Consider the following 26,686-nt stretch of genomic DNA (forward strand, 5'->3'; position numbering starts at 1 on the left):
GCTTAAATTTTCACAGGTTTCTTATTTTATGTGTATGTTGAGATACACCAACTATGAAGGCTAGTCTTTGACAATGGGCCATATTTTTGACCGCGTGAGGGCGCTCTCAATCACTTCCGGGGGTATATTCATTCATACGCAAAACAGTTTTTAAAGATTGGAACACATTATAACCACAGACATCTAATCCATCACAGACAATAAGACTTTAAAAGGAGCCGTTATAATCCACCTCTAAAGCAAATTGAAACTACGGCGCAACAAAAGTGACAGAACGCCTATTAATTTGTGCAGGGCGAATCGCGTGTACCCCCGGAAGTGATCAAAATACCATTTATAGCGCCCCCGCGCGGTCAAAAATAAGGGGCATTATCAATAGTGTCCACTGTCTTTAAAGGCCCAGTGACCAGGGGTAATAATGTTGCTAGCACTTTGAGACTCCCTTCAGGTGTGTAAAACCCTATATAAAACAGATTATTATTACTGTTATGTTATATTTATGGATTCTTCATTGATTTTTTTAAATCTTGACAGATTCCGTCAAGCTTGTTTCTACATCGTGAACCATAGCTACTTCTCAAACACAGTACTGGTTCTCATCTTAGTCAGTAGTGGTATGCTGGCTGCGGAAGACCCCAGAGGTATCAACAAAAACTTAAATAGGGTAAGAGAAATACATCATCTAAAAAGAAAATAGAATTAGCTGTTGCAAAGAAGTTATTAAGCAAAAGGACCACTGGTATGAATGCATAAAATAGTTAATGGAGTCTTTCTCGAAGGCTAAAGAGAATGACTCTGCTATGGTCGAAATTTCAGACCATTAATATTTGTTTTTTTGATCTACAGAAGAAATCGTTCTTTTACATTACTCTTAAACAAACTGTATTTTGTGTGTCTTGTCTTGTCTTCCTGGTTTTTTTTTTCTCCATTGAGCGGATGCAGTGCAGTGGGAAATTTAGGCAATCCCTCGGGCCTGCATCTCTGGGTTTGTATGGCCAACCCTCCAAGGACATTTTTCAACAGGGACAATAGGTCCTCATCACTGGTCGGATCTTTGTTTTCATGGGTCCTCACTAGTCATTTATGTACAAAATCAATAGAGATTGCTTCAATACAGGAACAACAGAAAGTACAAAGGTGTCCTCTATGGTCAAACACGACTGTGTGTTCCAGTGGTGTGTCTGTGTTTTTGTTGTTGTCCACTTTGAACTTTTTTTTATTTTTGTTTTTTAATGCAAGTCGCCTGACACACAAGGCCTGAAGGCCACTTCACGGTGTGGGCTACAATTATTTGTTTCCAGAGGCCATTGCCACCTACTCCTAGGACGGAAACAGGGTTACCCCTTTACAGTCCATACGGATGTAGGCTTGGGTATCTTCAATTCGAAGCCTAGCCGGTTGAGCAGAAAGCACTGCCTCCCCAATTTAAAAATAAAAAAACCTTGAAGTTTGGAATGTTTGTACTATACATTAATTTAAAACTAATGGTTTGTCATTATCTTTCGTTCTTCTTTCAGATTTTAAATTATTTTGACTATGGCTTCACAATTATTTTCACGGTAGAGATTCTTTTAAAGGTGCGTAAGACATGGTTTAAAGGAACTGGACACTATTGGTAATTACTCAAAATAATTGTTAGCATAAAAACGTACTTGGTAACAGGCAATGGAGAGCTGTTAGTAGTATAAATCATTGTGTGAATCCGCTCCCTCTGAAGTGATGTAAGTTTCTGAGAACGAAGTAATTTTCAACTAAAAAACAAGCAGCTGAAGGCACACAACTTCGTGTGACAAGGGTGTTTCTTTCTTTCTCGCAACTTCAACGACCGATTAAGTTCAAATTTTCATAGATTTGTTACTTTGTGCATATGTTGGTATACACCAAGTGAGAAGACTGGTCTTTGACAATTACCAATAGTGTCTAGTGTTTTTAATTCATTTCATTCAATGGTTTATTAAAAATCTATTCAATTCGCTGCCAGCGGCTGAATTACATGAACTTTAAGTAGTTTTCATGCATGTACAGTGCATTGGGGACTTGTTTATGGACAGAATGCGCTTAACAAGAATGACTTATTATTAATATTATTGTTACAGGACTCGGGAAAGTACTGAGTATATAGTGCTAACACACATCGGTGTATGGGTAAAAACCAAAAATTAAAATATTCTTTATCCCCGATGCAACCTTAACATCTATTATAGGATGAAGAATGTTCATTTTGGTTTTACCTATATTATTGTTGTTATTCTAATTCTCCGACAGAATTTTCGATGGACAGTTCCTGGTGTTGCAACACCCTCAAAAAATAACCAATAATCAACATATATTTGTTTCACTTTTTTCCCCCTTAGGTCATTTCCTACGGGCTAGTTATTCACACAAGTGCCTTCTGTCGTAATTCGTTCAATCTACTCGATATGTTAGTCGTCACAGTTTCATATGTCTCCATCGCTCTTCGAGCACAGCAGAAGTAAGTTAACAACAGTAAACTATAATTCCGTCAAAAATCTCATGTGTAACTGAGTATACTTTTCCCAAACTTCAAAATCAAGCCGGAAATTGTCCTAATCATTATTTGTTGACGTTGCAGTATTTTATGCTGTAACCTAAAAAACAAAACATGCTCACTTGATAACTTTCTGTCCAATAAAAATTAAAATACAGTTGTCTGAGATATCTTTTAAAAGTAATATAAAGGATTATTAAATAATATTACTGATTATCAAGTTCATACTAAAATCTTGTGAAATATTTCCCTCCGAAATGAAGTTGTATTTGAGAGAACTATCTGAAAACCCTGACAGACTCAACAGCTAGGTCCAATTTCATAGAGCAGCTTAACTTACGCTGCAAAACTTAATTGTTATGCTAAGGAAACAGCTGCTAAATACCAGTCACAAGCAATTTTTTTATGGCATGGAATTTTGGCAAGTAACATGTGCAAATTAAGCAAGCTATTTTTGTGCTTCAGCAAATGTTGTGCTTCAGCAGCTCTGAAATTGGCCCCAGATGTGTTTAAATGCTGAAAACTGCTTATTATTTGGTTTTTACTATTTTCTCCTGACTCGCACAATAAATGAATCACATTTTTTCACAGGTTTGTTTTTTCCAAGTTAAATAAGGTTGATCACACAAAACATGAACACTGCATCTTTTTTGTCAGCTCTACCGATCCTTTGTAATAGTTGTAAATTATTAAAGTGTTCATTTCAAATGAATAAATACTTTTGTTTTGATTGATTTCAGTGGCCAAGCTATATCAGCCGTGAAAATCTTAAGAGTTCTAAGAGTGCTACGACCTCTCAGGGCCATTAACAGAGCAAAGGGTTTAAAGGTTAGTATTTAAGACATAAAACAATGACAAAGGATTTCAATAATAGTACTTTAACATAACAGCAATATTAAGGAGTGGAATATAAGTACTTTCTGATACTAGAGCAAGGAGGTTTAGTACTTAAACATAACAGAAACAAGGGACTTAAATACTAGTTCCTAATCGATGACAGACCATATGGTATATAGATTAAGTATGACTAGGTCACACAATGTTAGGCTTCATGATGCATGCTAAAATGCTTTCTTGGTATCGCCCCCTCCCCCCCCCCCTTCAAAAAAAGAAGAAATTCTTGTAGAAAAAGTTGAGAATCCTGGACCAGTTATTTACCTACCCTAACCAGAAGCTCAAACAGTGTCCCAGCCTTCAAACGTGCTCTCAAAACCCACCTTTTTGCCTCTTTGTAGCTGGTCGTCTTTATCTTTGGTCTTTTTTCCCCCCTTCTTTCTCAGCGCCTTGTATCCTTTGGCAATTTGGCGCTTTATAAATACTGTTACTACTATTATTATTATTTTTGACTGGTACCTTTGTTTACCTTTGTTTAATTCCACAGCATGTGGTTCAGTGTGTGTTTGTTGCTATTAAGACGATTGGTAATATCATGATGGTAATGTTCCTTCTGGTCTTCATGTTTGCTTGTATCGGCGTTCAGCTGTTTAACGGCAAGTTTTCATCATGTACAGACGCTTCAAAGATGACTAAGGAACAATGCCAGTGAGTTTCAACCCCTTTTATTGATGTTCAATTTTTGTGAAACCCTTACTTTTTAAAATAACTCCACAGGGAGGTTGGTTCAACTGTGAGTCAACTGTTGTGAACGATGACCTACCCTTTGCATCAAGAGTATAGATTTTTGAAAAATTCCCTACTTTAGTTTAAATTTGTCTTACAATAATTGGGGTGTTTTTAAAGAAGCTATTGACCATTTTATCTCAGTTTGCACAGTTGTCCTGAACTTTTGTGAGGGCCAGGAAGTTTTCATTTGACAAAGGGCACTCACAATTGAAAATCTTAAAGACTATGCAAATTTTTTGAAGGGGCACCAATGCCAAGAAAAAAGGCAACACAGGCCATTGCCTCTGTTTAATTCCCGTCCTGGCTTATAAGGGCCCACTGAAACAACTGTATGGTACTTAAATTTTCATAAGGGATACAGAATGTTCATTTTGGTTTTACGCATATACACCAATGTGTGTTTCTGTATACTCAGCTCAGTACTTTCCCGACTTCCGTGAAGAAAAAAATGTACGGTACACATTATTTAACATTGGTGACTAACTGTGTTTGCTTGCAGAGGTGAATTCATAGTGTACAAAGATGGCAACTACTTACAACCACAAGTACAGGATCGAAATTGGACTTTAAATGACTTCAACTTCAACAACGTGGCCAGTGGAATGTTGGCGCTGTTTACCATCTCAACCTTCGAAGGATGGCCAAAGTAAGTACACTCTAGTCTTCTTTTTTTTAGTTTCATGACTTAATAGTGGACTTTAGTTCTGTAATTTGCAGAATTGGGGTTCCAATCCTTGCCTGACCTTGGCATTTAAGATGACGCTCGTGGTGCAAAAAAAAACCAAGAACTAAGCTATACACAAAGACAGCCAAAGTTCAAAAGGTAGTTTTTTTTGCATTGATACCAGATGTCCTTTTGGTTGCTACATGTAAGCAGTTTGCAACAGCTAACTCTGTATCCCCGGTCGACCCACAGGTTATTGTACGTTGCCGTCGATGCCAGTAAGAGTGGTAGAGGACCGATCAGGAATAATCAACTGGGCGTGGCCATCTTTTTCTTCATCTACATCATCGTTATAGCCTTCTTTATGGTCAACATCTTCGTTGGTTTCGTCATCGTCACCTTCCAGAACGAAGGAGAACAGGAGTTCAAGAATTGTGAGCTGGACAAAAATCAGGTGCAGTTTTTCTTATATTATTATTATAAAGTATTATTATACTGTAACTATTAATTATTATTATTGTTATAGACCCTTTCAGGTTTTTTGTTGTTGGTTCACCTTTGGGCAATCCCTGTGCCATTGTTTGTTACGGTATTTCTTTGTACTCTTTTTCTGTTTTCACTTCAAGATCTTCTGTGTGTTTTTTAATTGTTTTTGTTGGCCTGATATAAAATAAATAAAATGTTCAATTGCCTGCTTCCGATTATGAATGTTTAATTTTTTTTTTATTAGGTGCCTATCATAATTTTCATATTAATTTCCGTTCTTATTGATTGCTTAATTCCGCAGCGTCAGTGCCTAGAATTTGCTCTCAAAGCCAAGCCGGGCCGCAAGTACATTCCAAAGAATTCAAAGCAGTTGAAAGTGTGGAAAATAGTGACGTCGAGACCGTTTGAGTATTTGATATTTGTGCTCATCATGATGAACACTATTGTACTAGCCATGAAGGTGAGTACAGCAGAAAATATTATATTCACACTTCTTTTTCAATAATAATTTTATACACATAATGAATGTTTATGAGTGCAATGGTGCGAATATGTTCATGAGTTGAAAGATGGAATGTTCTATTCAACGAGGCGGAGCCGAGTTGAATGGAACACTCCAGCTTTCAACGAATGAACATATTCGCACCATTGCACGAATGAAAAACATTCATTATTTGTTTTATATAACATCCAAGTAGATCTTTGTCATTTTGATTGAAAGATACAACTTTCAAAACAAACAAAGCGTAGGCCTGCAATTTTTAATTGTAGAAGCCGAATGCTAGTAATTTTACTAATGCCTTGCAGTAACACTGCTGCGTTACCAAAGACATGCGCACGTAGTGATGTTTTTACTCAGCTTTTTCCTTCCATCTGAAAAGTACCATTGCACGCTGCCAGCGTGCAATGGTACATTTCGGATGGAACGAAAAAGCACGGTGAGTGACTCAGCGTGCAATGGTACTTTTATTTGCTATCACGTGACGGACAATCCTCCAATCAAATGGCAAGGATCTGCTTGGGTGTTATATAATATAAGTTATCACATAAGTGCGAGTGGAATACGAAAGAATATAGCGCGTCTGCATCCCATATCCAACTCGGCCGTATTCCTTGCGCACGAATGTGATTATGAATTTATCTTCCAGCCTCATTAACTTAATCAGGTTAGGTTAGGTTTTTTTTTTTTTTAGTTTTGCACGTATAGAATATAAGTTTTGCACTGACCGTTTGCGGAGCGTGACACGTTGACACTCACAATACGCAGAGTGCAATAATAAAACTGGGAGTAGGTTATCGTCTGTTATCACACTCCGGCTTGAGCATCTGATTGCAGGATTAGCGTGTAGTGGAGAAAATAGTGGATAATTATAAAAATCATTCTTTATTCATGTTGTGGCTGTGCGGACTAACTATTGTTCTGATGGCTGAATACTCACAGAGGGTGGGTTTGATTCCCGGTCACGACACTTGTGTCCTTGAGCAAGGTGCTTAACCATAATTGCTTCTCTTGACCCGGGTGTATAAATGGCAACCTGATGTAGGATTTTAGTTCTAAAGCTAGCTAGAATTAGCCATTATGAGACGGTGGACACATTACTACATCACTATTAGGTTTGGGTAAATTTGTCTGTATACACACAATGCCGAATAGTGCACTCCTATAGTATCCACCATACCTCAAAAAGGCTTAATGGATTTCTTCTCCTGTCCACAATGTTGATGTCTACACTAATCTGTAAGATCTGTCCATTCGATTAAATAGTGCACCACAAACTTTTTTTTTATGTGTGAAACTGTCTCACAAAAGAATTTTGACTCTTCAGAATAATTTGTTGTAAAAGTCTCATTTCCTAGACTCATGTCAAGTACTCTTTCTTGAGGGATCATCAAATAAAATGAAGAGAGATGAGGCATTATTATTATTAGTCCTTGGAAGTTTAGGAACGTTAATTCTCTGTGTGTTTTCTTATTGCAGTACTACAATCAGCCAGATAACTATTCTGAAGTCTTAGATAGAGTCAACATAGTGTTCACAGCCATCTTCTTAGTGGAATGTATACTTAAGATAACTGCCTTCAAGTTAAAGGTGAGTGGTGTACTGAGTGCGTACCTCCATACCCAGTGATGCTGTTCTCTTCCCCTGTTTTCATCTACATGTACACCCTTCCTTTAGTCATTTCCTGGGGAAAAGACGTATTGGGTGCCGGGGGGGTTGGGGGGGGGGGTGGGTTATTTATTGTATTGAACCATTCATGTATCAAGTTATTAACCACAAGGGAAATATACTGGGTAAGTTTTTTAATACTTTGGAGCTGAACAAAGAAAAATTGAGCAGGATTTGGACCAACGGCCTAAATGTCATTTAGAATTTACGTTACATGTTATTCGTCGTATGACTCCTCCTCTGCGAGAATAAAATAGGTCTTTTTTCCCAGCTGAAATTATTTACCAACTAAAGTAACATGTATTTTGTAAAGTTGCCTTTATAACTGCCTTCCTGATTATGTTCACATGGTTAGTAACATGTTCGTTTTCTGTTTGTTCTTACAGAATTATGTACGAGATTTATGGAACTTATTTGATTTTGTGATTGTCATCGGTAGCATCATAGATATAATTATTTCGGAAGTAAATGTGAGTATACCTCTGCTATATTTTTATAAGAAAGTTTTTTTGTGAAAATTTCTCCTTGTGCACAATTTTTGGTTAAGTTTCTACGACTTACATAAAGTGAAATATAAGTTTAAAAGCTGCGTTTCCTATACAGGTGAGCGGATGGAACTAGAAACCATGTGAGGTACCTCAGCATGGATTTCAATAATATTATGGAATCGTCAAGGAACAATATCATCTAGCACTTTTGCATAGCAAATTTCGTTTGTCTGAACAGACTTGGTTCACACTAAATTCGAATCGTGAGTGGCAAATGGTTATTTTTGAGCACCAACTGATACGTTTTGTGTAGCATTTTGCTCTTGCTATACAAGGGACACTGTTCACTGCTTCATGATTTTCCTGGTAGAAAGTTGTGTAAAAATTTCAGACTCATCCAAGAAGGTCTCCAGCAAGCGGAGATAATTTACGTTTGCATCAATACATAACATAAGTTCAAATGGTCGTTTCAATTTGAAAAATGGAGCTTTACTTTCTGATTGTTTTCTTTTGTGTGAATCATTCATTTCTTGTCAAACTTATCCATTTCCATGTAAATAATCAACTTCTCTTTGCATTTGCATTCTTTTGCCTCATTAATATCTCGCTTCCATTGCACACCATTGATGTCCCTGTTGAATATTCAGACGGTCAGTCTACTAGGTTGTATGTTTATTCATAAGGTCTATGCATATTCATGACCCTTGTTAGTTCCTGTATAATCATTCGTTCATGTCTTGCTGTACATTATGTTTGCCAACAACTATAACAATTTCCTTTTCCTACCCTGTTTCACACACTCCTAGACAGAGGTAAAAAAAAAAAGAGCCTTTTGACCCATTTCACCTGACGTCATCATCAGAAAAATCTTGAATGCACCATACTGGTGGGCAATTTCACTGTGCGTTTGTATATAACTCTATGCTTTGCGTTATGCAGTGAAATCTGCATTTTTAGGCGACGCGGCGTTAAAACACGTAAACCTAACTGCCCACCAACATGGTGAGCGAGGCATCAGTCGCCGCGTGTGACGCGCGTGCAAGGGGTCAATATGGATCAGCAAATCATTTTGTTCCAAAAGCGTAACAATTTGAATTCCTGTCACAGTAATTTCGAAAATATAAAGGTTGTAGAATGTGACAGAGATATTCTTCACAAAGTGGATTAATGAATGACATACAATTGACAGCAAAGTAGATCCAATGACGAACAAAATGTATCCTCAGATCAACTTTTAATTTGACAAGTCTAATAACTATTAGCAATGCTGATCGCACCCCATAGACCCATTGTACCCCCATCACAACACTAATGGACCCCCCCCCCACTTTCCTCAGACCCTGTGCAATGATGCCAGTTACCAATTGCTGTTATCTTGATATCAGATTTGAGTTTTGAGCCAAAAGGCTGGTACCTGATGCCAATGCAGTCAAGAAATCACTTATGTACAAAATCTTTTTAAACGGTTCTCTTTTGTAAGTTTAAACAACCAGGTTGAATTTTTTTTTAATTATAAAATGTTAACATTTAGCACAAAAGAAAAAGAGCAACAAATTAAAAGAGAAAATAAGACTGTTGCAGGAATTGATCAGAGGGTGTCATAATGCACAAGCACCATCTTAAAAAATTCACTGCAATGCATCCAGGGAAACTAAGTACAGTTAGAAAATTAATCAAGCTGCCAAGCTTGGCCCTATTTCATGGCTCTGCTTACCGCCGAATTCTGCGCTTACAATCGCGATTCCCCGCTTACGTGCAAGCACTGAATTTCTACGCTAGCCTTGTAGGCGTAGAATGCCTAGTAACATGAAGTACGCACGCGCAGAAACCCAAATTCGCCGCTAACCTGTGAAATACACTTGCCAGAAGCACAGAATTTCCTGCTTCCGTAAGCGCCAATTCTGTGCTTACCCTGTTGTTTACATGTAACTATGCCAGGTTTTGAAGATGTGTATTGCATTGTCTCAAAATCAGCGCACTATGATGTTTGCCAACTTGAACTTGGATATTACCATGAATCCATTGCATGCTGATCATGTGCATTGGGACAGGCGTATAAGGCTATTGGAACTCCTTGAATCATAACATAAACTGCTTATAACTATTGTCTCACATCCTTCCGCGTTTTCTTTTACATTTTTATTTTGGTGAATTGGTCATCAAATTTATACAATGATCTTGGATGTCATTGCATACTGTCTATTTGAAAAACCCATCTTAATTCTCATCTTGTCAAACAGTGTTTGTTTTGTTCCTTTCAAGACTTCTGTGGATCTGTTTGTATGTAGTCTTCTATAATATCAATGGAAAGTTGCAACATTGCTTTATGATTACAAAACGGTTCTTAAAGCCTGAACATTTTTCCAGCTTCTCTGGCAAAACTGTTTCCAGGAATGACTCCTTTGCACCAAAAAAATTAATAAATACTAATAAATAAAAGGAATTCAAATTGTTCTCTGACTAACTAATGTTGCAACTTTTTCTTGAAAGCTGTCTCTCATCCTGTCCTAAACTAACTTATTTTTATTTCAGTTATCGTAGTTTCAATTTTATATCACTATTTTTTTTGGGGGTCGAAATACTTTGCAAGTTTTAATGATATTGCACTAAGGTTTAGTTTTATGACTGCAAACTTGCCAGCACAAAATTATTGTTTTAAAATTCATTTTATCATCAATAAACGTATACTGCCTTATGGTCAGGAAACATAATATCGAGGACACAAGTGTCATGACCGGGATTCGAACCCACACTCACACAAGATGACATAACCACCAGAACTTTAGTCCGATCTCTAAACCACTTTGCAAAAACACCCAATGACTCTCACCTCTCTTACATTTTATACGTTTTTTAGCATCTTGCTGAAGGACACAAGTGTCATGACTGGGATTCGAACCCACACTCATCCACAATAACTTAACCACCAGAACTTGAGTTTGATGCCCTGAACCACTCAACCATGACACACACTATATCCACCCTATTACTTGCGTTCTACCATAACAAAAACCTGTTTACTTTTGACATTCATTTTTAGTATTCTTTTTTATTTATTTCAGATAGTTTTACAATTGTCTTGTTGATTTAAATATTAATTTAAAAATAACGTTGTTTGTACTCACTCGCACCCCCTTGTCATTATTTATGTGAGTTTGACATGAATGTAGCTTGTCAAATTCCAGGAAGAACTTTGCCTTTGAACATTATTCTCTAGTCTGAATGGTCTGTAGCTTCTTTCTAACTGGTGTGAAGTCATTGAGTACTACAATCTTACTGACAACTTAACCATCCACATTAATTTACTGGCATGTATGGAAACAAACATACAATTTATCCAGCAATCTGTGATTGTCTAAAGTTTATTGTAGTGTTCAGATTTGAACTGATGAAGTTGTGAGCTGAGATTAATTACTCAGCGTCTCAAATATCATGAAACAATGGTTCTTATAACATGTCATAAACATCTGCAATTTGACATTGTTTATTATCAGATGACCAATGGGAAAGTCTAAACTGAGCAAACAGTGGGGAGATAGCAACTGATTGGTTAAAGGAACACGTTGCCTTGGATCGGTCGAGTTGTCTTGGAAAGCGTTTGTAAGCGTTTGTTATAAAATGCATATGGGTAGAAAGATGTTGTAAAAGTAGAATACAATGATCCACACAAACATGCCTCGAAAATGCACAGTTTTCCTTTTACCTCGTCGACTAACACGGTCGGCCATTTATGGATGGCAAAATTTGTGTGGATCATTGTATTTTAAAAGATCTTTCTATCCATAAGCATTTTATAACAAACGGTTACAAACGCTTTTTTACAGACCAATTCGTCCGATCCAAGGCAACGTGTTCCTTTAAAACCTTGGTGAGGTCACACATGCATATCACAGGTTTTTGTTGGAACAGATCACAGGTTTTCGAAACTAAAAGATATAAAAACTTTCATGAGTAAATTTGGGAACACCAGAAACACTCCAACTGAATGTTAAAATCTGAATTGCTGGATACTTGAGTGTGATAAGTTAGTTGAAGGGTCTGCTTTATTGTTGTTGTTGTTGGTTTTTTTTTTTTTTTTTTTTTTTTCCAATGACATCAAATTCACATTTCTAACGTGCTCTCCCTCTTTTTCCGTTACTACTTCTTTTCCTTCCTTTATTGCTTTACTTGAGCTTACTTGGTATACAGGCTTCACAAATGGTAACAACTCTTGTCTTTTTGCATCACGTCTTTGGTGACATTTTTTTGTATTCATCGTCTGTTTTTCAATTCCCTTTTTTGGGTACATTAAATTTGTTGTATTCATTATCTGTTTTTTCAATTCCTTTTTTGGGGTACATTAAAATTTTTGTAGGGCCTATTTCATTATCTGTTTTTCAATTCCTTTTTCGGGATACATTTAATTTTGTGTTAATGGTTTTATTAGAAATGTTAATGAGCATGTGTCTTCAAAACCTTTTTTTTTTTAAATTACATTTATTTTGTACAATTATTTTTCTTACAATTGGTTGTGCCGAGAAGCTGTGCTTTATTTTAAAGTATTTTTTTAACTTTGTTTTTCAGTAATTTTGTCAGGGAAAGGGACATTTTATATTTATAAATATTCAAATGGAGTGGCGGCCTTGCCTTTTGATCCAAACTGGACCTTGGAGTGAGGAAATTGCAATGAAAAAAAAACCTGGAGTTTTTTAAATTTATTGTTTACACTTGAATTTGTCAACTTGAATTTGTGTTGTCTTCCAAATAATGTCTGATTTGTTTTCACCTTTTTCAACCCTTCACATCAATTCAATTATTTTCTTCATTTTCTTTTAATTAGTTGTATGTATTTGTTTCCATTTCAGCTTGTTTAATTGTACTGATTGTTTTTCCTTCAAAAATAAATTTAGAATTTAAGAAGGCTTTTAATAATTTTTTCTTATAAAAAAAGTTTTTAAATGCACTGATGAAAAAACTCAAACAGATTGTCTTTATGCTACCTGAGCCCCGCCCTTTGGAAAACTGATTTTTTTACATTTATTGTTGAAACTTCAAATTGTCAAATTTGTTTTGTAAAAAAAAATGTGTGACTTGTTCTCACCTTGTCATCCCTTCACATCAAATTGATTTGTTGTCGTCTTTTTTTTGGGCTTGTATTTAATTCCATTCCAGCATGTTTTGTTGAAGTAATTTTGTTGTCGCAAAAATATACATAAATATATTAAAAAACTGGTAAGAACTTTTAAAAGGGTGCCCCATTTTTCCATTTCTTTTTAAAATAATATTTTTCTCAGATTTTGTTTCAAAATTCAGTTTCAACCATTGTATATTTTCTGCATGCAATTTTGAACACTTGATTCAATTTTTAAAATTGGATAAAGAATTTTTAAGGAGAAATTCTACAGTTGGAAATATTTTTGTAGTGTTTTGATTGTTCCCCAGTGTTCTGAAGGTTCTCATTTTTTAATTTTTTTTTTTATAAACATCACAAACTTCATTACTTGCATTTTAAGGTTATATTCATAAATACCCAAGAGAGTTTCGCTTTTCTTATTGGTGGATAGCATGTCACAGGTGGCTGTTTTAACAGCCGATGGAGACATTACATAGATGGAGCTTATTAAAAAAAAAAAAATTAATATTCTTTATCCCCGATGCAAATTTAACATCTACTATATCGTTGCGGTACCCCCTGCCAAAACATAGGATTCGAACTGCCTCTAGATACCGGGCAACCTCGGTAGTCTAGTTGGTAAGACACTGCTCTAGAATTGCAAGGGTCGTGAGTTCGAATCCCACCCGAGTAATATGCCTGTGATATTTTTTCACAGGACTCGGGAAAGTACCGAGTATACAGTGCTAACACACATCGGTGTATGGGTAAAAAAAACAAAAATTAATATTCTTCATCCCCGATGCAAATTTAACATCTACTATAGATGGAGCTGTTAAAGATCTGCTGACTTCGCGAGTTGGGTGTGCAAGCTCATGTTCAGTAATTTATTTACGCAGAATGCAATATATAGCTTTGTACCAGCACATAATCTATTTGTAAACGAGCGTATACACAACCCAACATGCACCAAACAGAATTTAAAAAAGAAAAATTGAAAATGTACAAACTACGAAAATTTGCTAAAACGACAGACTGTCGCTTTGTAACAAAAGGGCATTTATGAATATGAATAAAAGAGTCCTTCTTAAACAGTTAGAAAAAAGTAGACAATGGACACAGCCCAAAAGCCTGAAGTTGCGTTTAAAGACGGGAATATCTGTAAGAACAAGTAGTCCAGAAAATTGTATGGTGTATCAAATGCTCTATCAATTGGAACAAGTTGGCTCATGTGTGTTGTTTTCTTTGTTGCAGGGGACTGACAATCGGTTTAGTATCAACTTTTTCCGATTGTTCCGAGTGATGAGACTGGTCAAGTTGCTGAGCAAGGGAGAAGGCATTCGAACCTTGCTGTGGACATTTATCAAGTCCTTCCAGGTAAGGGGAGGGGCTCGAGGAAAGAAAATCCTCTACTTCAAGCATCTGAGTCTCATAGGCTCGTACTAATTCATTTGTAGGATTTTAGATAGTATCAATCAATTCAATTTTTTATTGTCCACTCTTTTAAAAAGAAAAAAACACGGAAAGTTTACATGTCTTAAAGGAACACGTTGCCCTGGATCGGTCGAGCTGGTCTTTGAAAAGCGTTTTTAACCGTTTGTTATAAAATGTATATGATTAGGAAGATGTTTTAAAAGAAGAATACAATGATCCACACAAGTATCACTCGAAATTGCACGGTTTTCCTTTTACCTCGTTGACTAACACGGTCGGCCATTTATGGGAGTCAAATGTTTTTGTCCGATCCAAGGCAACGTGTTCCTTTAAACTGATTAAAACTCAAAAACTGTAAAATTGTTTTAACATTCCACTCTTTAAAAAGAAAAAAACATGGAAAGTTTACACGTCTTAAATTAATTAAAACTCAAAAACAGTAAAATTGTTTTAACATAAAGAAAATGACAAGATAACAAGGCGGTAAGACAACACCGATATTTAGACAGTGCAGTATGGCAAGAGTAAAACGCTTCAGATCACAGCCTCACAATCGACCCCCACTCCATAAACAGACATCGTGATTGAAGACACGAAAAACATAAAACATTAGAGCAGTGGATAAAGTTTGTATTCTTTAAAAAAAAAAAGTGGTTCTGTAAAGGTTTTTTTGAGAAGTGAGCAATTGACTTTCGATAAAGTAACCCTATCTGTGTTCGAGTGCTAGAAACAAGTTTTTAAGATGAAAAAATAGTCCTGGTGTCTCAACTGAATGCGTGTTTAAAATGTCTACATGTACTTGTGATATTCATATTGATATCATATAAATATCTTTCCTTCTTTTCCAGGCACTTCCCTATGTGGCCCTATTAATAGTCATGCTATTCTTTGTCTACGCAGTCATTGGTATGCAGGTAAAGAACAAAGATATTTTGGGGCGGGAACACATTTTTGAAATTTGTTGTTATCTGTTACATGACGGTGATAGTGAGCAAATGATTTATTAGTCTGAATGATTTGTAGACCTTTTTGCAGATGGTGCTGTAGCCTTTAGTTAAACTTTCTCACTCACCTCAAGGGGTTCAGTATCAAATAAAACTTACTTGGTAAGAGTACAGCAGCTAATGATAGCATAAACCATTTTTTTGAGAAACTTCAAAGTCATGTGGTTATGACAAAAATGTATAATTCTTTTATTGCAAAAGAAATTGAATCTGAGAAGTTCTTTTTTCAGATTGTGTATTCCAATTGCGGATGATTCTTTCTGCGTGGACATATAGACCGAATTGAATAACCCCTTTCGCTGCTATGAAAGTCGCCATCTGGGAGGGCAAACCGAATGTGCCTCTATATGCGTACATCAAAGAAACACACAGCACGCAGCGTTCCCGGTTTGATTTCCACGGCACAAGCATGCACACGCTCAAAGATGCCCATCTTGTAGGGCAGATATTTGAACGGTGACGTCATATTCAAAACGGTCTATTGGGTGATATCTGAAAAATTCTACCACAATTGGAAATTAAAATATTCACAGGACAGTTTTACTGCTTGTTATGTTTACATTTATATAGGATAAGTATAATCAAACTGTAGGTAACTTTCGCCTTTAAAGAAAAAGTGAGTTAAAAAAAATCCCAGTTTTCATTCATAGTTTTTTCCATTTCCTTTAGATGTTTGGTAAGATTCAAACAACGCGAGATGGACCTCTAAATAGAAACAACAACTTCCAGACGTTTGTTGCAGCTCTTTTAGTACTTTTCAGGTATGAACTCGTCAGGAAAGTGGCGGGGGGAATTTTAAGATTGTAAAAAAGTTTTGGGGGGGATCAGGTTGTCCCTGTGTCTGTGGTTTCATTCTCTTCTTTTGGTATCAGGGCCCAATTTCATAAAGCCTGTAAGCACAAAAATTTGCTTAGTATGAAATTTCTTCCTTTACAAAAACAGGATTTCCAATAAAATTTTCACGTGATTTCCAGGATAAGCAAACAACAGCTGAATGCCAGTAACAAGCAATATGCAACAAATTAAAATTGGGTTGGTAATCTTGTATTTTATCAAGGAAGAAATTTTATGCTAAGCAAATTTTGTGCTTTATCATAAAGTATGAAATTGGGCCCAGGTTGGCTGAGTGGTTTCTTTCCTTGCCTTTCACCTCTGTGGATCGGGTTCGAATCCAATCCACCACAATATGCCTTGCATACGGACTGGGTTTTCAGTCTCTACTTGATTGTGTGGGTTTCCCTGTTTGGGGTTTTTCTCCCACATCTAAAATTTGAATTCCGTCAACGTGTTCTTTACAAAAGCTGGTGTGACAAACCTTGGAGTGCTGTGATCCCTCTTTTGTGTCATTTCCATATTTATAAAACAAAGATGAGTCAGAATAGACCTTCCCTTGCATTATTGCTTTGCCAGCTATATAACTCAGATTAAGGTTTACAGTTATTGTCTAATGATAAATAGAAAATGTTAAAACAAACAACGTTGATTCCTATTTATCCTGTTATTGGCGCTAGTTGCTCTGTTGAATGTGTACCAAACAAAGCATAACGTATGGTAAACTTTGAGCAGTCAATTTGATTTTACCCTACTTATTGAATAGATCGAACATTTTAGACATTGAAGTTTGGAAAAGAGTTGCCAACCCTTCCAGTTTAAGATTTATTTGACCGATTTCAGATTTGATTAGATCTGAGTTGATTTATCATTTGATTTTGCAGATCAGCCACGGGTGAGGCATGGCAAGAGATTATGTTAGCATGCGCAGACTCGCCTTCAGCAAAATGCTACGTGGGAGAGGACGAAGTGGACGAGGGTTCGAAATGTGGAACGGACTTTGCCTACTTTTACTTCTTGACCTTCTACAGTCTCTGCTCATTTCTGGTAAGATTTCTTGTTTGAAATGTTTTTTTTTAAAGATAAACGTTGCTCGCTTGTAGTTCCACTCAGTTTGTTAGTTTAATGATTTATTCATTTTAAAATATCATAGCAGCAAACCGCTGAATTTCAACTTAATTTACAACTGTTGCTAGTTTTATGATTTATTTATTTTTAAAATGTCATAGCAGCAAACCCCTGAGTTGCGACTTAATTTACAACTGTTGCTTGCTTTGAGTTCTACTCAGTTTGTAAGGTTTATGATTTATTTATTTTTAAAATGTCATAGCAGCATACCGCTGAATTGCGATTTAATTTACAATCGTTAAAAACATTACAATAAAAAAGACATTATGAAAAGCCGAAACAAAAAAGCCTTGGATAACAAAAATGTTCACAGAATTTATCTTCAATAAAATAATAATAATAAGGAAACAACAATAGGAAAAACAGTGATTTAAGTGTTCAGAAAATGTGAGGTAGGGCAAGGGGCTCAACCACCAGAACACTCTCATCTGCGCACAACCGGCTTTTCAACTATGTTGCTCCCCAAATGTGGAACAAACTCAGTATCTTTGAACTCTTTTGCCATTTTTTATGAACCTCTTAAAACTTATCTGTATCAAATGTATGTTGTAGCATAGTTCCATTGGTCTATGCTCACTTTACAGCACTTGGATCTTATCGAAAAGGCGCTTTATAAATGCTCTGTTGTATGTATGTATGTATGTAAGGATCTGTTACAAAATCTGTTTGTCATTTTTGGTCGTTCTTCTTATTTTACAGATCATCAATTTATTTGTGGCGGTCATCATGGATAATTTTGACTACCTGACTCGTGATTGGTCCATTCTCGGGCCCCATCACTTGGACGAGTTTGTTCGTAACTGGGCGGAGTACGACCCAGAGGCAACGTAAGATTTTTACTTCAATTCTACTCAAATTCTTAGGATTTTAACTTCTAGCAAGTTCAGCCCGGTTCATACTTCCTGTGAACGCGAATGCGATACGAATGTTGATGTCACAAATTCGCAACGAATAATTCACAGCAGTTCAACTTTGTTCAACTCACTTGCGAATATCGCTGCGAAAGAAGGGTTGTGACATCACATTTACATCAAATTCGCTTCAGATTCGCATTCGCAGGAAGTATGAACCGGGCTTTACGCTTCAGGGCTCAATTTCACAAAGCAATAAAATCCATTGTAAGACAAGTTGTCAGTATCACCATAGTGATTTACATTGTGACGTCACACTTTACTTTAATAGCAACTAGGATTGATTTACAGTTACGATCAATCTTAGCGCTTTGTGAATTTGGCCCCAGGGGTAGTTGGGTAGGGCTGAGCTGCTCTGTGGGTATAGGGGAGGCTCTAATTCCTGGGGATGGGTGGTAGGGCTGAGCTGCACTGTGGGTATAGGGGAGGCTCTAATTCCTGGGGATGGTTGGTAGGGCTGAGCTGCACTGTGGGTATAGGGGAGGCTCTAACTCCTGGGGATGGGTGGTAGGGCTGAGCTGCACTGTGGGTATAGGGGAGGCTCTAACTCCTGGGGATGGGTGGTAGGGCTGAGCTGCACTGTGGGTATAGGGGAGGCTCTAATTCCTGGGGATGGTTGGTAGGGCTGAGCTGCACTGTGGGTATAGGGGAGGCTCTAACTCCTGGGGATGGGTGGTAGGGCTGAGCTGCACTGTGGGTATAGGGGAGGCTCTAATTCCTGGGGATGGTTGGTAGGGCTGAGCTGCACTGTGGGTATAGGGGAGGCTCTAACTCCTGGGGATGGATGGTAGGACTGAGCTGCACACTGGGTATAGGGGAGGCTCTAATTCCTGTGGATGGGTGGTAGGGCTGAGCTGCACTGTGGGTATAGGGGAGGCTCTAATTCCTGGGGATGGGTGGTAGGGCTGAGCTGCACTGTGGGTATAGGGGAGGCTCTAATTCCTGGGGATGGATGGTAGGGCTGAGCTCAACTGTGGGTATAGGGGAGGCTCTAATTCCTGGGGATGGGTGGTAGGGCGGAGCTGCACTGTGGGTATAGGGGAGGCTCTAATTCCTGGGGATGGGTGGTAGGGCTGGGCTGCACTGTGGGTATAGGGGAGGCTCTAATTCCTGGGGATGGATGGTAGGGCTGCACGGCAATGTGGGTGTATGGGAGGCTCTAATTCCTGGGGATGGTTGGTAGGGCTGAGCTGCACTGTGGGTATAGGGGAGGCTCTAATTCCTGGGGATGGTTGGTAGGGCTGAGCTGCACTGTGGGTATAGGGGAGGCTCTAATTCCTGGGGATGGGTGGAAAAGCTGAGCTGCTCTGTGGGTATAGGGGAGGCTCTAATTCCTGGGGATGGGTGGTAAGGCTGAGCTGCACTGTGGGTATAGGGGAGGCTCTAATTCCTGGGGATGGATGGTAGGGCTGCACTGCAATGTGGGTGTATGGGAGGCTCTAATTCCTGGGGATGGTTGGTAGGGCTGAGCTGCACTGTGGGTATAGGGGAGGCTCTAATTCCTGGGGATGGTTGGTAGGGCTGAGCTGCACTGTGGGTATAGGGGAGGCTCTAATTCCTGGGGATGGTTGGTAGTGCTGAGCTGCACTGTGGGTATAGGGGAGGCTCTAATTCCTGGGGATGGGTGGTAGGGCTGGGCTGCACTGTGGGTATAGGGGAGGCTCTAATTCCTGGGGATGGATGGTAGGGCTGCACGGCAATGTGGGTGTATGGGAGGCTCTAATTCGTGGGGATGGGTGGTAGGGCGGAGCTGATCTGGGGCTATAGGGGAGGCTCTACTTTCTGGGGATGGGTGTTGGGGCGGAGCTGCTCTGGGGGTATAGGGGAGGCTCTAATCCTTGGGATGGGTGGTAGGGCTGAGCTCCACTGTGGGTATAGGGGAGGCTCTAATTCCTGGGGATGGGTGGTAGGGCGGAGCTGCACTGTGGGTATAGGGGAGGCTCTACATGTAATTCGTGGGGATGGGTGGAAGGGCTGAGCTGCTCTGTGGGTATAGGGGAGGCTCTAGTTCCTGGGGATGGTTTGTAGGGCTGAGCTGCTCTGGGGGTATAGGGGAGGCTCTAATTCCTGGGGATGGGTGGAAGGGCTGAGCTGCTCTGTGGGTATAGGGGAGGCTCTAGTTCCTGGGGATGGGTGGTAGGGCTGAGCTGCACTGTGGGTATAGGGGAGGCTCTAATTCCTGTGGATGGGTGGTAGGGCTGAGCTGCTCTGGGGGTATAGGGGAGGCTCTAATTCGTGGGGATGGGTGGAAGGGCTGAGCTGCACTGTGGGTATAGGGGAGGCTCTAATTCCTGGGGATGGGTGGTAGGGCTGAGCTGCACTGTGGGTATAGGGGAGGCTCTAATTCCTGGGGATGGGTGGTAGGGCGGAGCTGCACTGTGGGTATAGGGGAGGCTCTACATGTAATTCGTGGGGATGGGTGGAAGGGCTGAGCTGCTCTGTGGGTATAGGGGAGGCTCTAATCCTTGGGATGGGTGGTAGGGCTGAGCTCCACTGTGGGTATAGGGGAGGCTCTAATTCCTGGGGATGGGTGGTAGGGCGGAGCTGCACTGTGGGTATAGGGGAGGCTCTACATGTAATTCGTGGGGATGGGTGGAAGGGCTGAGCTGCTCTGTGGGTATAGGGGAGGCTCTAGTTCCTGGGGATGGTTTGTAGGGCTGAGCTGCTCTGGGGGTATAGGGGAGGCTCTAATTCCTGGGGATGGGTGGAAGGGCTGAGCTGCTCTGTGGGTATAGGGGAGGCTCTAGTTCCTGGGGATGGGTGGTAGGGCTGAGCTGCTCTGGGGGTATAGGGGAGGCTCTAATTCCTGGGGATGGGTGGTAGGGCTGAGCTGCACTGTGGGTATAGGGGAGGCTCTACATGTAATTCGTGGGGATGGGTGGAAGGGCTGAGCTGCTCTGTGGGTATAGGGGAGGCTCTAGTTCCTGGGGATGGTTTGTAGGGCTGAGCTGCTCTGGGGGTATAGGGGAGGCTCTAATTCCTGGGGATGGGTGGAAGGGCTGAGCTGCTCTGTGGGTATAGGGGAGGCTCTAGTTCCTGGGGATGGGTGGTAGGGCTGAGCTGCTCTGGGGGTATAGGGGAGGCTCTAATTCCTGGGGATGGGTGGTAGGGCTGAGCTGCACTGTGGGTATAGGGGAGGCTCTAATTCCTGGGGATGGGTGGTAGGGCTGAGCTGCACTGTGGGTATAGGGGAGGCTCTAGTTCCTGGGGATGGGTGGTAGGGCTGAGCTGCTCTTGGGGTATAGGGGAGATTCTTTTTTTAACATTGACTTGCATGAATGGCCCCTTACTATTATTATTTTGTTAATTATTATTAATTTTTACTCAACCATACTCTATTTGATAACTTTTCTTTGTTATTCCTATAGTGTTAAGGGGTAATATTATAAACATCTAGATGTGGGAGCACTGACTCTGCAAACTCAGGATAATACCATGTGTTTCAACCTAATTCTATTTGACAACTTTTCTGTGTTGTTCCTATTGTTAGGGGTAAGATTAAACATCTAGATGTGGTAGCACTGATTGCGTAAACTAAGGCTCAAGTAATGTCGTTTGATTCAACCTAATTCTATTTGATAACTTGTATTTGTTTTTCTCTCATTGTTAGGGGTAAGATTAAACATCTAGATGTGGTAGCATTGCTGAGACAGATTTCTCCTCCACTGGGCTTTGGGAAGCTCTGCCCGTATAGAATAGCATGCAAGGTAAGAATCTTGAACCCTTTAGATATTAACCTATTGCATTTCATCAAAAGTCCTAGGGATGTTTTAACAACTGGTTAAGTCTCTTAGATCTTGTATCTGTACCAACAAATTATAATCTCTTAAAACTTATCTTATGTCACAGGTTTTCAAGGACTAATTTAGTTTTGCTAACAAAACAGTTGCTAGCAGTGTAAGCACTTTATGTAATCCACCATATACATAAACTGACAAACCTGTAGAAGCTTGAGATCGATCGGCCATCTGGGTCACGAGAAACCGATTACACATTTTGCATTGCATCGAATGCCAAAATAAAAATGAATAAAACGCTCACTGAGCGATAAACTCAAAGTTAGATTATTTATTTCTTATCAAATATGACATTTCAGACAGAAATATTTCAAGGGATGTTTTCAACTATCATCATCATTAGACCGTGTAAGTTTGATGTAAATCTGTGATCTTCACATTTTTTTTTTCTTACCAATTTTGTAATGTTCTTTTCACTTTAATTTTCATATTTTTATTAACTTTATTTTTCCTTATGTAGAGATTGGTCTCGATGAACATGCCTCTGAACAAAGATGGTACAGTCATGTTTAATGCAACACTCTTTGCTCTTATCAGGACTTCTCTCAAGATCAAAACTGAGGGTGAGTACATTGTGAATAAGTAACTACTTTAATAAATAAGTACTTACATTATTTGAATGAGTAGTTACACTTTTTTGAACAAGCAGTTACTTAATAAGATTATTTGAATAAGTAATTACACTCTTTTAAAAAGTTATATCATTGTTCGGATGAGGAATTTCATTGTTAGAAGAAGTTACTACAGTGTTTGGATGTGTGGTTACATTATTTTAAAAAAAATAATATGATTTGATTGAGGTAAACAATTTTTTGAATGAGTATCGGTAATCACATTATTTGAATAAGTAATTACATTTTCTTGAATAAGTTGTTACAATATTTGAACAAGTAATTTGACTATTTGAATGAGTAACTAGAATTTATTGAATAAGCACTTGCATTATTTGAATACGAAATTACATTGTTTGTGTTTATTTGATTTGATTTTCCTTACAACGATGTGTAATAAGTACTGTATACCTAAGGCTTTCAGAGTCCTGCAGAAAACAATTCTTCATGCTACATGGATTGGATTCGAACCCACATTCCCTGAGTGCATTCTAGAGTACACTAGTTCCAAGGTGTAGCTGTTAAGATTTCCTTTTCCTTATGTTAATTTCAGGGAACATTGACAAGGCAAATGAGGAATTGAGATCAGTGATTAGGAAGATATGGAAGAGAACGAGCACTAAGATGCTCGACCGTGTAGTTCCCCCTGCTGGAGGTAAGTTCGGGCGGAGGTCAACTCAAAACAAATTTAATTTGAATAAAAAGCAGGTAGGGCTACAGAGACGAATTGTTTTGCCATAAAAAAGGGGTGTAAGTGTAAAAAGAGGCTGAGATAGGACATGATATGCACCATACAAAAGTATGCCTGTGAAATTTTGATCAAAATGATCAATTAATCAAATGATTTCATATAAATTTAAAAAAAACCTCAAGTTGGGCTGTTTTGCCATGAAAGGATTGAGTTGTACGTTTGTTGCCTTTTGACCTCTCTTTACTGTGTTTAGCTTGTTAAAAAAAACAATAAATATATAGGCGCCAGTAAATAACAGAATGAACAGGAATAATGTCCAGGTTTAGATGATGGACGGAAACCCATCCAATGAGATAGGGATTGAAAATCCAATCCCAATGCAAGGCTCTTGTCTGAGGTTGGATTTGAACCGGGCTCCACAGAGGTGAAAGGCAGGGAAAGAATGAACCGGCTATAGCTTACCAAACAGAACAAGTGGCAATAACATGATGAACAGGAGACAAGAACACATGTTTAGTTTTAGATGTGGAGGGAAATCCCCCCCAAAAAAAAACATGCAGTCATGTAGGGACTCGACACCCAATTCCCATGCAAGGCTCCGGTCTGAGATGGGATTCGAACTGGGGTCCACAGAGGTCAAAGGCAGGTAAAGAAACCGCTGAGCAAGAACAGCACAAGTGCCATTAACATGGCAAACAGGATACAAGAAGAGATGTTAGTTTTAGATGTGGAGGGAAATCCCCAAATGGGGTGGAAAACTCATTTAGTGACTGAAAACCCAGTCGAGATTCGAGCCAGGGTCCACAGAGGTGAATGACAAGGAAAGAAACCACTGAGCCAACTTGACCCCATATTGTCTATTTTGATTTAAGAATTTCTCTCCATTAATTGAATCCCAATTATTGTCTTCATTTCTGCCACTACAGACTGCCACCAAAGTATGATCCTTGCAATTATCCTCATCTCATGAAGACGAGCAGAGTATACTGTTAAAAACATTGAGACCACATTGGCTCTTTTCAGAGCCAACACTCCCACTAAAGAGATTTATACATGGTTGTACCCGCAGTTTTATCTATTGATAGTTTCTTCCTATAAGATAAATTTGTTTGGAGTAATTTTCCTCTTTACCCTGATTTGTTTTCCATTCATTTTTTGTCTCTTGCAGCTGAAGATGACGTGACTGTGGGTAAATTCTATGCAACATTTCTGATTCAGGATTATTTTCGGCGTTTCAAGAAAAGGAAACACGACATGCTCAAGATGCAAGGGCATGAGCAGGGCACCGTGGCACTCCAGGTAATTAACTCTTGCTTCCCACTCCTCATTCGCTCCGTCTTTTAGAGGAATATTTATATCTTAGTTTCTTAAAGGCACATTACAGAATGTTAAGAAAAAAAACTTTGCTCCTTTAAGTGTTTTCATTTGCTGTGACTGGACTACTTTATATCTTATGTCAAAGGATTTGAAACTTAATATTATGGAATACTACGGCATAACTTATGGCCTTGATCCACAGAACAAACCCTGCTGTTCAAAATTTGTCTTGACTCACCCTTGATTTATAATAGTTACTGTCAGTAAAAGATAACATCTAAACAAACCAATGTCATCTTGTGTCATAGGCTGGTCTGAGAACGCTCCAAGAAATAGGACCTCAGATTAAGAGAGCCATCTCTGGTAACTTGGAAGAGATGGATGATGAAGTCAGTGAAGCTGTGGAGCTAGATGAACCATCACATCGGGTGAGTTGAATCATTGTGACTGTCACTGCCACTGTCATTGTGACCGTCACTGCCATTGTCATTAAGTTGTTCTCTCTGTCACAATCTAACAATGTCACTGTGAAGTGTCACAGACTTTTGCCTGTGTCAATTTGTGAGGAAACTTTGATCAATAGCGACTGTCACAAAATAAGCCACTGTCATTAATTCATTCCATATATAACAATTTAACAATGTCGCTGTGATGTGTCACAGATTTTTGCCTGTGTCAATTTGTCAGGAAACTTTGATTAATACCATCACTTTTTACATTGAAATGTCATTGTCAATCAATTATCATGTTATATTTCCTTCATTTCTTAAAATTTCTTGACATCATGCACAATGGCATGTGTTCTCATTTTATGACAAGTTGTTCAGGCAAGTCAATGTACCATTGAAAGAGCAAGAAACAAAATTATTATGTCAGAAAAATGATTTAGGAAGACACAACAACTATGTGGCAAAGGATTAAGAAAACCAACCAGTATTTTGGCCATGTCTTAAGAAGAGATTGAGATAATCTGGGGAAGATTATTGTCCAAGGAAATGTTGACCAGGTGGCAGACAGAAACTCTGCTGGACCGATGGAGTACAGGAGCGGACAGGTATGTCTCTGACCACAACCTACCGGTCAGCTTGGACAAGTAGAGATAGAAATTCATCATCAGAAGGTGCACAGTTGGTCAATCAGACTCTCTGGACTACGATGATGGCAGGTTTGAGCGACTTATAAACTGACCGTCACAGCATTCAATGATGACTGTTATTTCTTTTCCCTAACAGAGGAGTCATTCACTATTTGGCAACATGCTCCACCACATGTATCACAATCGCCGTCAATCCGCCCCGATGACCAACTCACATCCTCCAAATCTCCCCCTAACGAACAACCTCCAAGTGTCTCCATCCAATACACATCGAAAGCTGTCGCCGGCTAACTCCTTAAATAGTTATAGTTACACCCCACGTAGTCGTTCTCCCTATAGTGTGTCATCGGGAGGAGGATCATTCCGTGGAGGTCGGTCACCACAGACCGGTAACTCACTGCACGTATCGTCACCAAACTCAACGGGTTTCTCACCGGTCGGTTCTCAGCGCTACTCGCCTAATAATATGACTAATAGGAATCATAGACACAGGTAGGTTGAGATCTGTTGGTAACTCACCAAGGCAACCCTTCCCCTGCCCAAAACACAATGTCCACAGATTTACATTAAACTTATATGGTTTGAAGATAATGATGTCAGAAAGCTTCCCTTAAAAATATTACTTGTTGAGGTTTTTTTTTTTTTTTTTTAAATGAGTCAAACAAAATGTCACAAAAATTATTTAGGCATGTACAAGGTATTAACCTGACTGTCCTGAAAACATTGCTCTGTCATTTTCCTGACTGTCCTGAAAACATTGCTCTGTCATTTTCCTGACTGTCCTGAAAACATTGCTCTGTCATTTTCCTGACTGTCCTGAAAACATTGCTCTGTGAT

The 26,686-nt window shown here is 38.9% G+C and overlaps 1 protein-coding gene across 6 annotated transcripts in view; it reads left to right on the top strand.

Moving 5' to 3' along the window:
* LOC117306941 (voltage-dependent L-type calcium channel subunit alpha-1D-like) overlaps positions 1-26,686 on the top strand; it is a 110,263-nt gene that overhangs the window by 62,437 nt on the left and 21,140 nt on the right. For 3 of the 6 annotated variants that reach the window (XM_033791527.1, XM_033791526.1, XM_033791525.1), the window contains 23 exons: positions 535-664; positions 1,518-1,577; positions 2,355-2,473; positions 3,250-3,337; positions 3,891-4,051; positions 4,632-4,778; positions 5,049-5,250; positions 5,584-5,742; positions 7,261-7,371; positions 7,836-7,919; positions 8,585-8,587; positions 12,126-12,137; positions 14,284-14,406; positions 15,312-15,377; positions 16,137-16,228; positions 17,183-17,345; positions 18,126-18,253; positions 21,948-22,044; positions 22,595-22,697; positions 23,299-23,400; positions 24,605-24,735; positions 25,062-25,181; positions 25,986-26,341. In XM_033791527.1, coding sequence (XP_033647418.1) covers positions 535-664; positions 1,518-1,577; positions 2,355-2,473; positions 3,250-3,337; positions 3,891-4,051; positions 4,632-4,778; positions 5,049-5,250; positions 5,584-5,742; positions 7,261-7,371; positions 7,836-7,919; positions 8,585-8,587; positions 12,126-12,137; positions 14,284-14,406; positions 15,312-15,377; positions 16,137-16,228; positions 17,183-17,345; positions 18,126-18,253; positions 21,948-22,044; positions 22,595-22,697; positions 23,299-23,400; positions 24,605-24,735; positions 25,062-25,181; positions 25,986-26,341 — 2,757 coding nt within the window. The remainder of the gene's footprint in view (positions 1-534; positions 665-1,517; positions 1,578-2,354; positions 2,474-3,249; positions 3,338-3,890; positions 4,052-4,631; positions 4,779-5,048; positions 5,251-5,583; positions 5,743-7,260; positions 7,372-7,835; positions 7,920-8,584; positions 8,588-12,125; positions 12,138-14,283; positions 14,407-15,311; positions 15,378-16,136; positions 16,229-17,182; positions 17,346-18,125; positions 18,254-21,947; positions 22,045-22,594; positions 22,698-23,298; positions 23,401-24,604; positions 24,736-25,061; positions 25,182-25,985; positions 26,342-26,686) is intronic. The other 3 variants (XM_033791528.1, XM_033791524.1, XM_033791523.1) reach the window with 2 other exon arrangements.

Source organism: Asterias rubens, chromosome 2 (assembly GCF_902459465.1).
Source record: "Asterias rubens chromosome 2, eAstRub1.3, whole genome shotgun sequence".
NCBI classification, from domain to species: domain Eukaryota; kingdom Metazoa; phylum Echinodermata; class Asteroidea; order Forcipulatida; family Asteriidae; genus Asterias; species Asterias rubens.